Here is an 18302-nt window from a genome sequence, read left to right as displayed (position 1 = left end):
AATGCTTACTCTCCACACTACATATAAATTTTTAGGAATTGCTTATGCCTGCTTCTTACCTCTGACTATTACTATTTACTAAGAGATGTTTGTCCTGTAAAAGTACAAATCTGTTGCTGGAGAAAGGGAGATCTACACATGTGCTGATGACAGAGATGCAAATAGGCTGTGCTAAGTGTCGCCCTCTTTGCTTCTTAAATTATCATATTTGTGCTTTACAGTGTTTTTTCATTACACAACTGACCTTTTCCCAGTCTGTTAAGCTAAAATGGTCTGGGGCATTTTAATGATGAAGAGTGAAAAGGTTTCAGCTGCCCAGTACCAGGAACAAATTTTGTAAGTGGCAATAATCTTTATAGTAATGTAGCAGTAATATTGACATAGAAATAAGGTTCCCTCTTAGAAGCAGAACCATTATTTCATCCCATTCAGCAACAGAACAAGCTTTTTCTTACCAATCAATTTTTTAATCATTCCAGCAGACGCACTGCCCATGCTAAATCTTCCACTGTTTAGGATATTCATAGCAACCTGCAATGAGCAGAAGTAGACCTTATCCAGGAAACCAGACTCAAAATGTCCACCAAGGGAATACATTTTGTTTTACTGAAGATTCACCAGTAAATTTTACTCAGTTAGCCTGCTTCACCTTATATCATGTCACCTTATAGTGACTAAGGACATGGTAGTGTCCTTGCTATCTTTTCTCCAGAGATTCCTTCAATTCACTGTGGAATTAAGCAGGCATATATCTGTGTCCTAAACCACAGACTGCAATACGCTGTTGTTTTTAAACAACAACAAAGATGACAATGATGTTTATTATTATCACTTACACAAATCCATCTTTGTGCTTCACGGTGACGAGGTATAGTAGGTACATACCCAAGGGGATTATAATATAAAATCTAAGGAAACAGAGGGCAGGCAAAATGGAAGCAGTGATAAGCAGAGGAAGACTGCTTCAATTACATGTTCTTTGGCTTAGTTACAATAAGCTACAGGGACTAGGACATGATCTAAAAAGGGAGATGGCCATATGGACACATTCTGGAAGCAGTTACAAATATAAAGAGCAGCAAGGCAAAATGGGCAGAATTATTTCAAGGAACATAAGCTCTTTGGACAGCTGAACATGATATTGCTGATGGAAAGGTCACAGGGAGGGATATGTTGGAATATAAGCAGAGGGAGAGAGAGATGGAGAGACAAAACCATGAAGTGAAATTAACCATATACAGCCCAACACACTGTAATTTTACATATCTGCCAGTTTCCACTATCTAAATGTAGGCAAACTGACTCAGCTAATTAGGCCTAAATTCAGTTGCTAGTCCCAACCGGGGAAGTGGAATCAAAAGGTTTTACATGATTTCTGACTTACCATTCAGTAACTGACTCAGTGGGTCTAAATTAGAACTAGTAAATGGACTTAAGTGTAAAACTGTCACTACAAAACTTGAATCTCAGTGGGCTACAATATAGGAAAGGATTATAGGGGTATTACTAAAAGAACAAATATTGTCCATTCCTACATCTTCTTTATATACTTCAGTAACATCATTTACAGAAATTGCTGCCTTTTAGAAGCAGCATAAAGTCTCATACAATCCTCTACAGAATGTAAAACATTATTAATCAGCATGTCAATTGCCACAGGTATAAATGCAATTCAATTCCAGTTGATTGGCTTTGCAGGCATACCTGCCTGCCCTTACAAACTATGGACACCTCAGCTACCAGAAGTAATTACTTGACAAACATTGCACAATTAGTATTTCAAAGGATCCAGAACATAGCTTTATTGACATTTCTAGCGCATAGTACTCTGAATGATGGTTAATCTGGCTAACAATTTCTTGAGGCAAATATCTATTTGTATATAAACAGGTAAACTACAAGAAACACTAGAACTGGCAGCTGACTTAGCCTTGTTACTTCCATGAAATGCTTGGCCTCTGGTAATTTGCCAGGGAAATGTTGTTTCATAGCCTGAAGTCTGCTGCACTCTCTCTGCAGTCACTACATTGAGGCTGAACCTGAAGCACAGATGTGACCCTTACTAATTCCTTGAATTTTAATCCATCAGTAGATTTTAAAGAAGCAGACAAATTCACAGCTAGGAAACATGCTACTTCAGTGGTCTTCAAATTGCTTGCTTTTTTATGATTACCTATTAGAATTCTTCTCCTTTCTAACTAGTCCTACTTTCCATCTTTCCCTGCCATGAAACAGATCTTCTAAATTTGATAGCTCAATCGTTGTAATTTATTATCTGCATTTTACCTTAAATCCTCCTCCAACTTCTCCAATAACATTCTCCATAGGAATTTTTGTATTTTCAAAGTGAAGTTCACAAGCTGTAACACAAAGAGAGTTAACCTAATTCTGAAGTGTTTTAGGAGTCTCAGGAAAATGGAAATGAGACTAGAGACTAAAGAAAAGAATTCCACCACTTTGCTCTTTCAAACTATCCCCCAAACTTTCCTTTTATTCACCTTCTTTTACCTCTATGTTCAGTTATGACACCACCAGCGTCTATCACCAACCTAAGCGGAAATGAAATCTTAAGATATTTTAGAATTCCAATTGGATGCAGGTTTTCAGGATGATAAAAACCTGGGGAGGGTTTGACCCTAAACCCTGCTAATCAGATTTCTTTTGTTTAATCTGTGAAGCTTGAAACCGTATTTTATTTGGAAAGTATTAACAAACATAAGCCAGTATTATTAGGGACATCCACATTTGTATGTTTGCATTACACATGTGGATATCCTTTTTTGGTTACTGGGGTGGTGATGGTATTCCCTTCCTCCTTCCACAGCATCCAAAGCCCCCTCCCCATGTTCTCTATTTACTGATAAGCCTCACATATCTATTCAGTTTCACAATGAGCAGGCAGTCTTAGAGAAGCATCTGGCTGCCACAGCCCCACATGAAATTATGACATCAGTACAGAGATCCACCAGAGCCCTCCAGTAGTCTCATGCTGCTGTGATCATTTCACATCTGGCTATGGACATGTAGCTGGTTTCTTCTCCAAGCAGCCTGCCTGCCTGCTCACTGCAAAGCATGGAATGGCTCTGCGGGCCAGCTTCAGGGCTTATCAATATGCAGAGGAAGGGGATGGTATGGGCTCAGCATAGCATAGATCTGCATGTGGATATTAATGCTAGTCTGAGGGTACTTAGGATTGAGGCTATGATATATTAAAGCAAAATGGAAAGACAGCCACTTCTTTATCATCTCATGCAAGAATATGTTAATCTAGTATGGTCAGCTAAGTGTGACCAGGCTGGTATGAAATTTGGGCTCCTAACCCTTACTGATGTGGAAACTGCTGCTACGCAAGTTCTTGGTGGCACTTCTATATTGCCTGTCCATCCTGTATAGCACACACAGCTCTACAAGTTTTCATTATATTGGGTTTCTTATGTAGTGTCCCTCCAGCAGGATAATGATTATCATGGAAGTACAAGAAGAGAAGCAGGGAATATGAAGAACCACTGATAACTATTAAGCTTTAAGGGCTGCAAATTGAGAAGAATGCTGAGGTGGGAGTACAATTTTTACCATTCACCTAGATGCCATGGTGTTTCAGGGAAGTATTCCTCTGAACCATTTCCAGGCAGCTGTAAATATGTACAGATTGGAAAGAAGATAAATGATCATCAACTGACCAACCTGTGAGAATCACATTTATGCCCAACTAAACAATATGTTCTGAAAATTTTAAAAATGCAGCTGACACAAGAATCTGGATCTGCCCTTGGATCCAACAGGATCCTTCCCAAAGCAGTGCTTCTGTCATTTCTTACTATTAGATCCTCGAATGCCCAGCTTGTCCTCTGGTTTTCCGTGAGTCACTCCACCAAAAGCTCTTTCCACAATGAAAGCAGTGATTTTGTCTTTTACTGCACCATCTTTGTCAACAACCTCTGTTTTTGCAAACACAGTAAAGATATCTGCAATACCACCATTTGAGATCCATATCTACAATGAAAAAAGAAAGGCACTTGTTCTGTTTGGAAGTGACTATTGTCACATATAAACTTATAGGCAAACTCTTTCAGCCTCTCCAATATTTTCCTGCTAAATACAACCCTCTGCTTCAGTATGCATTCTTTAGCTTTGGGCCTATAACTGTTTTTCAGCCAAGATTCAACAGAGAACTGAAAACTGGCTTCTGAACTGGAAAAGGTGACTCTTTTCAATTGCTAAACAGCTGGAAACCTCAGTGAAGTAAACACACCTTTGGGAGGTTTTGTCTCTTGAGTACCCAGTTAATTCAGGATTTAAAGTATCTGAGCCACTTTTGGCTGTTTGTGGATTCTTTTCAGCCAGCTTTTCCTTCTGCCATTAGTCAACAAGGCAGGAAAACAAACGAAGATACTTGGTAAACTGATATGGGAGTTGGGAGTTAAATGTAATATCTACTGTGAATAAGTAAGTACCTTTGAGCCATTTAATATGAAATTTTTCCCATCTTCACTCAAAGTAGCCCTGCTCTGGATGGAAGCAGCATCACTTCCACTGCAATATGAACAAATCAAAGAAATGGGAAGTTAGCAACAAAAAATGTGTCAGACATAAAAATTGTTTAGATGTGCATGTTCTAAAGATGAAGATATTCTCATTGTTCTAAGTATTCCAAAATATTTTACTTAACATATTGTTCTAAAATTTCTGCTCTAAACTATAATTACATGAAATGAACTGAGTAACATTTGGGTTCCATTTAATGTTGAACACCAACAGTAGAATTTGGCAGTTGATGAATACAATTTTAAAACATAAGTACAATGTGCCCTTTGTATACGCGGGGGAAGTTACATTGATTTCAATGGTGCCACACTCCTGTTGGTGTGCATGCCATTTTGTCCCCCTGGGCTTGCCGTCCATGTGAGCTCAAGTCCTCATATGGCAAGATCACATATGGGGCAGGCGGACTGTAATATTTCTGAACAAATTTAGAAAATCCACATACAAGTCCGAAATTCCTGTCTCATCTTCCCTGTTTTTTTTTTAATTGTGAGGGAAGCCTTCCATAAAGATTGTCTGATTTTTTATTCAGTTTGTCAGTGACTTCACTTGACCAGCACTTAAAAGTACATTCAGTTGTAAAAGGTAAATGTGTTACCTTCCTGGTTCAGTGAGACAAAATGCTGCAATGTACTCCCCCGAAGCCAGTTTGGGTAGATACTTTTTCTTTTGTTCCTTAGTGCCTGCAATAAGGATCCCCTACCCCCAAAAAACAATAGCAAATAGACCATTTACTACCATATATTTCATCCTGTGAAGCAGAAGTTCTCTCAGTTAATGATTTTTAAATATATATATATATGTGTGTGTGTGTGTATCTTTTCCATGCACATATAGTTATAGGTTACCTATATACATCTATACTTATATGTTCTATCTCATACCAATGAATAAATATATCTATATCTCAGTTACTAATTTAAAGGTGAACACCACATTATTCTTTACATGTCATTACATAGGTATAAACACTTTAAAGCAGCATGCAGGATTGTTTTTCTACAGTCATTAAGAACTTCGGTCACTGGGTGAACCAATCCTTCTGTTTAGAGCAAAGAGAAAGTTGAGATTTCTTCCCCTTTAATGTTCCAACAGCTAATGTCTCGTAGACCATCGTCGGTTTGCAGACCACCGGTTTGAATAGCACTGATCTAAAGAAATATGTGCCAATCTTATACTTTTTTGAAACCATATGGCACAATACGGATTGTATATAGTTCTGCGCTAGACTGCAAATAGTTTTAATCCACATTGAACAGTGGTATCAAAAATACAATTTCCTGGACAAAAAAAAGTCTAAGAGGATTGAATGCCTCAAATCAAATTTGTCACTTTTTCAGTGTTTTCATTGTAAATATTCAACTGAATTAAGCCTATCTGTTAAGACCACAGTGCTTCTACTTCAATAATCAAATTATGCATTCGTAATGCATCTAAAGAAGTAGACTTAAGTCTATGAAAGCTCATGCTGCCAACTTCTTTCTTTAGTTAGTCTCAAAGGTGCTACAAGATCTCTCTACATAGTATTCTACAGACTAACATGGCTTTATCTTTGAATAATAAAACTAGAGTTACCTCATGTTGTTTCTGCCTAGACACATATTTGAGTGTACCCAAAAAAATTCATGGCTTTGATATATTCCAGCTGTAGAGCTCTTTACTACAAACACTAATAATGCATAACTAGTAACATAGGAGTTACCTTTAGCCCTATAGCTTGGTGAGCTGCCAAAGTTACTGCAATAGCCCCATCCAGAGAAGTGATTTCTCCTAAACGTGCATACATTGTATTTGAAAGACCAAGGCCACCTTAATAACAAAAACAAAAGAACTCTGATGATCGCATAGCATTTTGCTGCTTCAGCATTTTCTCCTTAACAACAAAAACAATAATAACATTTTTTCTGTAATGACAACAACTTGTGATCTTAAGTATGCATCCTCGGAATTGTTCTCTGAAATTACAAGCATCTGTTGACTTAATACTTTCCCACAAAGTCTCCCCCTGCAATTTTTAATAAGAAGCAGGAATATTAGTTATATGCCCATATTTGAACAAGACTTTTGAGATAGCATTCTTTTGAAAAGGATCACAGGAGAGGAGGAAGCCATTCAGGAGGACTGGGGCAGAAAACACAGAGAAAGAGAGATGAGGGAAGTGGGAACACGACTGGAGAGGAGATGCACATGGAATGAGCCGAGAGAAAGAGAAAGCAGCAGCATTTTTAGTGGTGGTAAGAGAAGGAAAGAGGAGGGGAACAGCAGGAGGTATCAGCCATGTTTTTGTGGCCTTGAGAAGAGAGTAAAAATGGAGAGACCAATTTTTAGAGAGGAGGAAAAGCAAAAGCATAAGAATTTATGTGGATACTGCAAATCACCGTCTTGTATTGAACAAGCAACAACAGGTTCTGAATTTTTTGGGTGGAGTCTTCAGAGCCTAGGTGCCCCATTAATGGGTCTGGAGGACTGTATGTGGCCCAGTGGCCACAGCTCACCCTTGTCCTAAGGAATTTCAGCCCCATATCCTCCTACCTGCTGACTCAGTGATGGTGAATGTTTTAGAGTGCCCAAAGTGCTACTCAAAACCCACTTATTTATCACAAAGTGCCATGTCCCTCTGGCTTTTGAGGAACAAGCTCTGAAGAACTTTGTGCTGGGGTGACGGCATGTGTGCCCATAGAGAGGGCTCTGAGTGCCAACTCTGGCACCCGTGCCATAGGTTCACCACCACTGCTCAACAGCTGTACTGCAGAGTTTATTGCCTTTTAAGAATGAAGAGATAATTGGTGGTCCCACATAGGTTAACCAAGCACAGGGATGTTGTTTTCTTTCCATCACAAAATGTAATAGCTTATTTCAAACCTGTTGGCACCCTAGAGTGTTTGAAAAAAGAACTCCTATACCTGAAGAAGACAATACAGTCGTCCCTCCACATTTGTGGCTTTGACTTTTGCAGATTTGATTATTCACAGATTTTATTAACATGTTCTCTCTAGGAATATCTAGGTCACCCAATGCAACTCTGTGGTCAGCTTTAACCAAAGGATGTACTGAAGGACCTAGGGATTCCTAGAGAGAAGACTCCACTAGGCATTTGTAGCTCCTCCAGCACAATTCTATGGTCAATGTCTAGCAGATGTTGAACACAGAATTGTGCTGGAGGACCTAGAGGTTTCTAGAGAAGTGTTACCTCAGGTAAAAACATAGTGTTTTTGTTATTTGTGGCTTTTCCACATTCACGGGGGTCTTGCGCCCCTAACCTCAGCAAATGTGGAGGGATGAATGTACTCTAAACAGAACAGCTCTGCATTACAGGCTCAAATGAGCAAGAAACAGACCCCAACACAGAAATCAATATATATATATGGAGACAGTTCTGTAAGGCCTCAGCATGGATTCAAAGGGAGGAGGGAATACCATCCTGAATTCTGGTCCTGCCTAAAGTACACCCAATGAATCAATGAGATTTACCTATGTGTTGACTTACCATTCAACAATTCATTCTACCCTAGTTGGGAGTAACCAACAGGATTCCAACCAACATCTTCAATTATGGCTATTTTTACTGTTCATAAAAAGGACTAGCTTCTTCTGTCCTAGGAATGTGTTCAATGATGTGCATTGGGATTTGAATGAAAGAAAAATGGTCTCACTTAAAAAGGACATCCACTCTCTTCCCCGCCTTGTCCAATATCCAGCTTAAAAACAGCACCACTATATATTCCGATACACATAGTAGCTTCTAAATTTACAAGGAAACACATACTTTTACTTCTCACTTTATCTTATGGGGATGGGGAGGAGAGATACAACCCAAGGTGTGCTTGTCATGGAAGAATGAACCATGAAGGTCAATTTTCTGTACACTTTTACTTACCATACTCCTCTGGAATCTGCATGCCGAAGAGCCCCAGGTTCTTCAGTCCATCAAGAGTTTCTTGTGGAATTTTAGCATCATGGTCAATTTTCTTAGAATCCACTAAAAGACAATGACATATCAATACACAGTAAACAGGAAGTACAGGTGATATTTATTTAGAGGGGGAAGGAAACTGAAGTGTGCAGCATCAGGTCATTTTAACAGTGTGACAAAATGTGTAATGTGGCCACTCAATTCACTCTCCCAATTATTTTTTCATATTAGGCCTTAGCTCTCCACAGGTCAATATTCATGGTGTGTAAGGAGCTAACCAGACAGCTTAACAGGGAAATGTGACATCATTTTGACCTAGGCAAAACAGTAGGTGAAATCCTTTTTAAATGATTTCAGCGATCAGCTACATTATGTCATAATCCTATCTGAAGTATAATTTATTTCCATTAGAGTACAAAAATGCAAGAGGATTCTCAGCAATAATACAAGAAAGAAAGACAGGAAAGCAGTTTAAGATGCACAGTGGCAGCATGATTGACAGTTCTTTGATCAATGCTGCTTTCATGTTTCTGTTAACACAATCGGACATGAAAAGAATGCAGATAGGCAACAAGGTGCAATCCCAGTGTTTTATTGTTAGCACTGTAATACTACCTATATTGATCAGTGGTTCATAACCTGGAGTCCACAGACCACATGAGTTTCTGTAAAGCAGAAACAAAAAGAGATGGATCTTCCCCTCTTCAATTTTCTTTTTGTTTCTTTGAAATTTGTTTACATGCATTTTTCATTGGAAGAGGCAGGAAGCTTTCATCAGGTTGTCAGGTGGATCTATGTTCTAAAAAAGGTTAAGAACCTCTGTTACAGAAGAAAATGAACTCATGGAAGAACTTCACAGAAAAAGAGCTTAAGAAAACAGCAGTGCACCTTCTTCTCTGAAGAATTTTTCCACTGGCCCCACAAACTGATTGATTTCTTCCAATTCTTCATTGCTAATTTCAGGATATGGAAAAACCTCCTCCTAGAATGACAGATTTTAACAAGACTTAAAAGAACAACAACGTTGTTAATATACAAAACTCTCAGACACTAGATTTAACATTACTTCACAAGTGGTTAGATAACATTTGCCTTGGCACAGGTATTTTGTGTCCATCTGAAACACGAAAAAGGTCACTTACTCTTATATACCAATCCTTATTTATCATCCTTGCATTTTCTTCCATTTTGTCTTCTTTGAAGTTGAACCCTCAGAAGTTTCCGACTGGTCTTTGAACTCTTGAGATCAGAAGTGATTTAGGGCTTTGTCAAAAGAACAGCTTAAAAAAGACACGTAACTGTATGTGCTTCATCCCCTCCTCAGTTTTCTCTTTAAACTAGTCTGGTCTCTTTCAGAATTGTATTGATTTAAATATACAAAACTCTCAGACACTAGTTTTAATATTACTTCACAAGTGGTCAGATTGTTTGGGAACTGTCCATGGGCAGTTTCTGGGGAAAATAACCTTGCTTTCACTTCTCTCCCCTACAACCAAATATTGGCCCAAATGTCTCAACCTTAATGTGACTTAAGGACAAGTGAGTCTGTCATTCTTGGTTTGTGTCAGTTTTGCATGCACTAACTCTTTATTCTGATCATTATTTACAATCCTCTTGTTAATTTCATTTTAGATTAACAGCTCCTTAAAACAAAGTAATACAGTAGGCATGTGAAAAAACTACTAAGGACAAGAATAGTATTAGCTGGGCCTGGACCTCCCCCATCCCAACATACTAGTATAAATATCTTAAGCCGTATTATAAGTACATGTTTCTTGAACACTTCTTAACTATGTAATAAGAAGGGAAGGTGAGGGAAGGGAAGGGATCACACACCCCTTTAACTTCAACTGGACTACTTTGTTTGAAATATCCAGCATCATCCATTTGAAACAGAATTTTAGAATACCTTATCAATAAAATCCTAGGAAATTGAAATATGTTGTGTCATCTTAAGGGAATTTTACAGTGCTGAGAGTATATGGTCTGAATAGTACAAACAAAAAGTACCCTGCTTAGAAGAGTTATTTTAGTTTCTTTTCCATACTTCTGTCCCTGTTGCCGTTTTTGTTGTTGTTGTGTGCCTTCAAGTCATTTCTGACTTAAGGTGACCCTAAGGCAGGGGTAGGCAACCTGCGGCCCGCGGGCCGGATGCGGCCCGGCAAGGCCTTGGGACCGGCCCCAGCCCGGTCCTGCTGCCGATTGCCGCCGGAGCCTTTGGCCTCTCGCGTGAGGGCGTGGGGCCTTTGGCCTATCAGGAGGAGGCAGGCAAGGGGGGGCAAGCGGCTTGCAAGGGGGGCAAGCAGCGGGCAAGGGGGGCAATTGTCTATAGAAGCCTCAGAAACATACATTTATATTAACATTTTTTTTAAATCAGCAAATTTTTTGGTATGTCCTCCATTTTGCAAAAGTGTCCTCCATTTGAAATTTTTGACATATATTTGTCCTGGTTTATTTATTTATTTAATTTTTTTTAAAATTTTTTTTTAATTATTTATTTTTTGGCTTCGGCCCCCCAGTTGTCTGAGGGACAGCAACCCGGCCCCCGGCTCAAAAAGGTTTTCTACCCCTGCCCTAAGGTGATCCTTTCACCTTAAGGGTTATTTTTTAAAAAGTTTATTCAGAGGTTTGCCATTGCCTTCCCCTGAGGCTGAGAGCATGTGGCTTGCCCAAGATCAGCCAGTGAATTTCATGGCCAAGCTGGAAATCAAAGCCTGGTCTCCAGAGTCATAGTCCAACACTCAAACCACTCTGTCACACAGTCCCCTATGCCCTGCAAAAAGCCACCTATGATAGTCAAAGGACTCTTTTAGAATACCACATAATACAGCATGGAGAGCTGTTGGGAAAAAAGAAACCAGGCCTTAGATATCTTGTGCAAGTAGAGGCTGCATGCGGAAACTCTGTTATGATTTAGCTGATCTGTTACACAAGCATTTAAGCCACTACAGTCACCCAATAAACACAAATAACCATGTGGATACTCAGCAAGGGGGCCTGCTGTAAGCAGCAGACTGTACAGGCCTATCAAATCTTCTGTTTGTTCAGAATACTGAGAAATTTGAAGTGAACCCATGAACGTCCAAAACAGAACAATAATATAAAGCTAGTAAAGCCACTTCAAACAAAGTGGTATCAAAGGTCAGAAGTTCTGTTATCAAATAATCCTGCTTAGTCATTTTTTTGAACACCCACAACTGTAAAAAAGGTAAATACACACACAAAGAAGGATAGTCTTGTGATTAAACCCAAATGAAGGAGCTCCCTGAAACTTTTGAAACTTGCCAAGGCTGGAGTATTTTTGCAGTATTATTTGTAATATTGTGTTATCTTTTTCTGGATAGGTCTAGAAAGGGTTAAATGTACAGAATAAAAGATATGTTGGAACAGCCATGTATACATTTTATGTATTCATTTATGCTGTTTGTAGACCATTCCCCAACAGAGCATTCTCAGCATGTCATACATAGTAAAATAACAGTCTCCTTCCTTGTCTCAACATGTAACTCACATATTAGTGACCTGTGCAGTGTCCCACCTACCCCCAATAGACATGTACCTCCTGCTTCTCAAGTATCCACCAGGAACTGCCTGTTTACTACGTCAGTTGCACAGTCCCTTCCACAGGTAAGAGCTCTTACTTACAGCATCTGCAATCCTCTCTTCATTGCCTGACATGCTTTACTGCACCTACCCATGCTGATTATAGAAAAGATGCCACAAGCTCTTGAAAGAATATCACCTTACAACATCCAATATGTCTATTCCTGTTCTGAAGGGGAAATTATAGACTGTTCTCTGCATCAGGCTTGTACATCCCCAATCAGCCAGGTGTCACTACCATGTTAGTCCAGATGGTCCTATTCAATATCCATGTCTTTAGCTTTGGTATCAAGAGAGCATTCTACAATGGCCATCTACTCAAACTGATCCACACATGGGCATCATGAAGATTTGTAAAGCTCTGACTAGTAACACACTATTCAAATACAAGATGCTCACCAAAATGAGACAGATTTGGGTATTAGTTATCCAGATAGGACAGATATCCATCCCTATATTATGGGACCAGCCTCCCCTCCCCTCTGGTCCTTAAGCTGCTCCCCTTCTCCAGCAGACTATTAGTATTATTATGTGAAGGATATCATAAATGTCTTTCAGTTGCAGTATCAAGATAGCCAACCTCTAAATCCTGAGAAGCCCATCAGCAATGGGCAGCTGCACAAAAGCACCTGCAAGACTTTAAATTATGTGGTGGTATCTCAATAATACCTATTACATTTCAACAAATATCACATCTTCCACTATTCTAGAAGGCATTCAACTGGTGTCTGTCTCACAGGTTGTACTGGAACTGACTTAAAATTCAAAGATATAACCATGTTAAGTCTGTAGAATCAGTATGTAGAAAGATCTTGTAGCATCTTTGAGACTAACTAAAGAAAGAAGTTGGCAGCATGAGCTGAATTTGAAGAAGTAGACTGAAAGCTCATGCTGCCAACTTCTTTCTTTAGTTAGTCTCAAAGGTGCTACAGGATCTCTCTACATACTGGAACTGACTTAGACAGTAAATATATCTGCAGGTAGCTGTGTTTGCTGAGTAGCAAAGTACAAGAACATTCAAGATCTACACTTAAGACAGTGTGTTCCTTGATACCAAAAATAAGAATTCCTGTGAACACTTGTATCACCAACCCATCATGCACTGCATGCAGACATGGAACTATAAGCAAAAAAACACCAATCAGACTTGGGGAAGGACAAAGCCAGGTTCTTCATTTCCATCTCTAAGTGATCACTCTGTATCTTTGCCAAATCCGAATGTTGCAGACCAAAATCCATTATTTCTGTTGGATGATGTCCATCCTGCATGGAGTTTATCTTTGGTTTTGCCAGAATTATTGGGGAAAACTTTCAGAACACTAGTCTGATGTGACCTCTATCCACTGTCACATAAAACTGCTTTATTAAAAGTCAGGGAAGACAGGGAAGCTTTGTTTAGTCATGGAGGGGAAGTAGGTTTTTCCCAGACCTGCCCTATCTGAAATCCATCCAGATTAACTGACTTGGAATCATAATAGGGAATTCTTGACTAAAGTAGCATTGCATTCTCACTGTCACTTTTTCTGAAAGATCCTAACTCAGAAATGGACACTTCACATGCAGGATGGTAGCGTTTTATGTGCAAACCATTTATGTTTCTTCATTTGCTCTCTGACTACTTATTAATCTCTATAAATGAAACTTTTGGGATGTATCTAAAAATAACCATAAAAACATAAATGGTTTGCTTTCAACAAATCCTGTGGTAGAGTTTCAAATGTAGCCAAAGCTCCTGCACAGAGACCAAAAAACAGCACCTATTGCTAGGACATTTACAATCCCCTTGCTCCATTATTTAATCAGAACATGTGAAGTATTTATGTGCCAGTAACTGACTTGGATGTGTAGCACAGGCACAGAAATACTTACATGAATTATAGCTGATAATGGGGCCAGAAGAGTGTAAACATTACCAAAACCAAGTGGTTTTTAGCAGCCCTTCAGATGAAGTAGTGTTATTTAAACTCCTCTTGAAATGGATGGGATAAAGGTTAAATCTTGGTGGAAATTAATTTACAGTATAGTAGTGATAGGCAATTTGGTGCTGTTTGGGACTCCCAACACCCCTCCTCCGACCTTTTAGAGTAACAGCGCTGCCATAATGCTTTGTCCAACAACACTGAAAACCGGATTCTAATATTGTTTTTAGGCTGCTTTTAAGAGTTTCGAAAGAGTGTTTTAACATGTTTCTAAAATGTTTTAATCTTTGTATTCTTTTTAAATGGTTTTTATTTGTTCATCACCTCCAGAGTCCTCTTGTGGGCTAGCAGGTGATACAGAAATATCTCAAAATGAATAAAATAAATAATCCCCAAACTGGAAAACTACTAAACAGAACAAAGTAACATTGTGTTACAGACAAAACTCTGGCTGTTGTCACACTGCAGAATTAACAGTTTGACACCACTTTAACTATAATGGCTCCATCCTATGGAATCCTGTGATTTGTAGTTTGTTGTAGCACCAGAACTCTGAGATAGAAGGTTAAGTAGTCACAAAACTACAAATCCCAGAATTCCATAGCAATAAGCCATGGCCGTTAAAGCTGTGTCAAACTAGATTCATTCTGTAGTGTAGATGCTGCCCCCCTCCCCACATTCCCTTCTCTTTTTGTGTCGTGTCTTTTTAGATTGTAAGCCTGAGGGCAGGGAACTGTCTTTTATCCCCTCTGTTGTAAGCCGCCTGGATTCCCAGTGATTGGGCGGCATATAAATAAATCCTATTATTATTATTATTATTATTATTATTATTATTCTGTGCCTCTTAAGCATTTAATAAAAAAAAATCTACTTGAAACAAAGAACCAAGTTTCAACAAGCTCAATGTAACATCCTTGGAAAGAAATATAAGTTTTGATAAGAAAAGGCTCCTTCCTGTGGCAAATATTCAGCGAGTGTATACAGATGTCTTCCACGGTGAACACACACAGTGTGGATGATATACATGTTGTTGTTACCTATGTCAAGAAATTCCATTTGGTCTATTATCACTTATTTAAAGACCAACATTACATAAAAGTACACAGGATTTGCTACAAGTCTTGTAAGAAGTAACATTTGTTTACTAAAGAAAGCACATTTACACTATAAAAGTGTAGTTGTTCTGGCTTCCTAAATTAAATAAGTCGTCGTTTCATCTCTAGGATATAAATTTTTAATCCAATAATAAGGGAAATGAGCAAGTCACACTCTCTCAGCCTCAGAATAAGACAAGGGCAAAATCCCTCTGAATGAATCTTGTTGTGAGCTAGCTACTATATTTCTGTTCAGAGCTGCCAGGTTTCAAAGAAAAGAACAGCACATCATGAGTTGTCTACATAATAACGTGCACAAGATGGTCATGTCCTTGAACTAGATGTTTACACTCCAGGGACAATGTCCAAGCATTTTAAAACATAAGCAGGTTGGAATTACCTCTTTACAAACCTGCTCTGGAAGGAAAAAATGAGCCCAAGGCACCGAATCCTGTTTGATCTTGGAAGCTAAGCAGGGTTGCCTCTGGTTAGTACTTGGATGGGAGATTGCAAAGAATACCAGGTGCTGGAAGTTTTGACTTTACTGCTCTGCCTCCTGTTGCATTCTGGGGCTTGTAGTTCAGTGAGGGCTAAGAGCTCCCTGGCTGTGGATTCAAAATCCTTAAACTGCAAATCTCAGAATGCAACAGGCTTCTTAAGTAATTAGATGAGTCCTTCTTTGGATATTCCAACTTTGATCACTTCTGTGATCAAGTGTTTAATCTTGGGAAGAGAAGGTTAAGAGGTGACATACTAGGCATGTTTAAATATTTGAGGGAATGTCACACTGAGGACTGAGCAAGCTTGTTTTCTGCTACTCTTACAGTGCTGCTATTTCACTTTTACTACTATGGCTGCTTCCTGTTGCATTTTGGGATTTGTAGTTCATTGAGGCCTAAGAGCTCTCTGGCTGAGAATTCTAAATGCCACTCCTTAAACTGCAAATCCCAGAATGCAACAGGAGGCACCAGAGCAGTTAAAGTGGAATAGCAGTGCAAGTCACTATGCCACACTGGTGTGATGCCTTCAGTTAGGATGACTCCTGAATTTCCCAGGGTTTCGTTAGACAAGGATTCCTCTGAGGTTGTTCTCCAGTTCCCTCCTTTGAAATATAGCTTCCATCACCGGTATTCTTTGAGGTCTCTCATCCAAGTACTAACCAGAGGTGACCCTGCTTAGCTTCCAAGATCAAACAGGATCCAGGAGCAGTTAAAGTGGAATAGCAGCACTATAAGAGTGTAGAGTAGTAATCTAGCAGGACACAGAGCAATGGGTTCAAGCTCCAGGAAAAGAGATTCCACCTCAACATTAGGAGGAACTTCCTGACAGTAAGGGCTGTTGGAGTGTAGTGGAGTCTCCTTCCTTGGAGGTCTTTAAACAGAGGCTGGATGGCCATCTGTCCCAGGGGATGCTTTGATTGAGAGTTCCTGCATGGCAGAATGGGGTTGGACTGGATCAGGGCCCTTGCGGTCTCTTCCAACTCTGTGATTCTAATTTGGAAATGTCTCCTAATTCAGGATTATAACCCGAATAAATTAAGTACTGCAAGGGGCAGTTTGAGGACAATGAAACTAAACATATATAGATAACAATCTGATTGACGGATATGCCCCACGAGGGGTAGAGACGGTGTGCTATTTGAACATACAGGGATGTAAATGTTTTATTTGACACGTAACCAATGGAAATGCTAACAAGGCCAATGCGATTTTAGGCTGCATCAATAGTAGTATAATGTCTAGATCAAGGGAAGTAATAGTGCCACTCTATTCTGCTCTGGTCAGGCCCCACCTGGAATATTGTGTCCAGTTCTGGACACCACGATTCAAAAAGGATGTGGAGAAACTGGAGCGTGTCCAAAGGAGGACAACTAAAATGGTGAAAGGTCTGGAAACCTTGCCCTATGAGGAATGACTCAGGGAGCTGGGGATGTTTAGCCTGGAGAAGAGACAGTTAAGGGGTCATATGACAGCTTTGTTTAAATATTTGAAAGGATGTCATATTGAGGGGGGAGCAAGCTTGTTTTCTGCTGCTCCAGAGAACAGGACCCAGAACAATGGATGCAAGCTGCAGGAAAAGAGATTCCACCTCAACATTAGGAAGAACTTCCTGACAGTAAGGGCTGTTTGACAGTGGAACAAACTCCCTCGGAGTGTAGTGGAGTCTCCCTCCTTGGAGGTCTTTAAGCAGAGGCTAGATGGCCATCTGTCGGGGATGCTTTGATCGTGATTTCCTGCATGGCAGAATGGGGTTGGACTGGATGGCCCTTGTGGTCTCTTCCAACTCTACGATTCTATGATTCTATGTGATTTGTAATTTCTTTGTTCAAAGGACTGTCAGAGCTTGGTTCACTTTGACACTGGGGTCCCAGTAATCCTGGATGTAATTCCTACTGGGGACAGCTGCAGGTAGAACAAAACAACGGCATGCTTTTCCTTCCCAATGGGCGCTCCTGGGTCTCCCTGGTTAAATTACATTCTGAACTCTACAAGAATGCTCCTACAGTATGACTCTGGGGAGCAGGGTCCGGGCATAAAAGCCCACCGGGCGACCTTGGGCAAGGAGTCACACTCTCTCAGCCTCAGAGGGAGGCAATGGCAAAGCCCTTGTAAACAAGTCAGGCCAAGAAAGCGTTACTGCTGAGGCCTACCTTTGGGAAGCTCCCCAGGAAGAGCTCCTTGGCGAAGGCGGGCCGAGGGCAGCCGGTGCGGAGATGCCTGGCCCCGGAAGGCAGCGCGGACCTCGCCGCCCGAAAGAGGAGACCCAGGCGGCTCATGGCTCCTTCCTTCCTTGATACTTTTTTGCTGCTGCTGCTGCTGCTGCCGCCCCGCAGGAAGAAACACACTCAGGCGCACGATGATGACGTAAGAAGGCGGCGACCGCGGCCACTACTCAGTCGGCTCATCTATTCCTCTGAGCAGGCGCACATTGATGACGTATGGAGCTCTATTTGTGCCTGGCTCACTCTGCCCTGCCCACACCGGAAAAACACTCAGGCGCACAATGATGACGTAAGGAGGTGGCGACTGTAACCACCGCCAGCTCCATTGGCCGTCTTTCTCTTCCATAGATTCATAAATGTAGTAGAGAGCAAGGATGCACGGCCTGCGCGCTACCTTCCGGGTCCACTTCGGCCTCCTCTCTTCTCAGAGACAAAATGGCGGCTGTCCATAGGAAATACAGCAGTGCAGTAGTAATGCAATCTTTGGCCGCATCCAGACTGGAGAAATA

The 18302-nt window shown here is 40.3% G+C and overlaps 1 protein-coding gene across 5 annotated transcripts in view; it reads right to left on the bottom strand.

Annotated features, from left to right (window-relative positions):
• ACAD9 (acyl-CoA dehydrogenase family member 9) overlaps positions 1 to 17977 on the bottom strand; it is a 33377-nt gene extending 15400 nt beyond the window's left edge. For 4 of the 5 annotated variants that reach the window (XR_016281065.1, XM_089523178.1, XM_089523172.1 and 1 more), the window contains exons 1-9: positions 17722 to 17977; positions 9344 to 9437; positions 8420 to 8521; positions 6245 to 6351; positions 5141 to 5241; positions 4455 to 4533; positions 3819 to 3993; positions 2287 to 2360; positions 456 to 531 (exon numbers count right to left, since the gene is read on the bottom strand). Coding sequence is in view for 4 of the 5 variants with exons in the window: in XM_089523178.1 (XP_089379304.1) it covers positions 456 to 531; positions 2287 to 2360; positions 3819 to 3993; positions 4455 to 4533; positions 5141 to 5241; positions 6245 to 6351; positions 8420 to 8521; positions 9344 to 9437; positions 17722 to 17847 (934 nt within the window). In the remaining variant the exon portion in view is untranslated. Of the gene's footprint in view, positions 1 to 455; positions 532 to 2286; positions 2361 to 3818; positions 3994 to 4454; positions 4534 to 5140; positions 5242 to 6244; positions 6352 to 8419; positions 8522 to 9070; positions 9255 to 9343; positions 9438 to 17721 lie in introns of those variants that run through there. The other variant, XM_089523192.1, reaches the window with a different exon arrangement.
• Between the last annotated feature and the right edge of the window lie 325 nt (positions 17978 to 18302).

Source organism: Sceloporus occidentalis, unplaced genomic scaffold (assembly GCF_023333645.1).
Source record: "Sceloporus occidentalis isolate IW3139 unplaced genomic scaffold, rSceOcc1.0.p SCAF_1, whole genome shotgun sequence".
Classification (NCBI taxonomy): Eukaryota; Metazoa; Chordata; class Lepidosauria; order Squamata; family Phrynosomatidae; genus Sceloporus; species Sceloporus occidentalis.
This window is presented reverse-complemented; position numbering and strand designations above follow the sequence as displayed.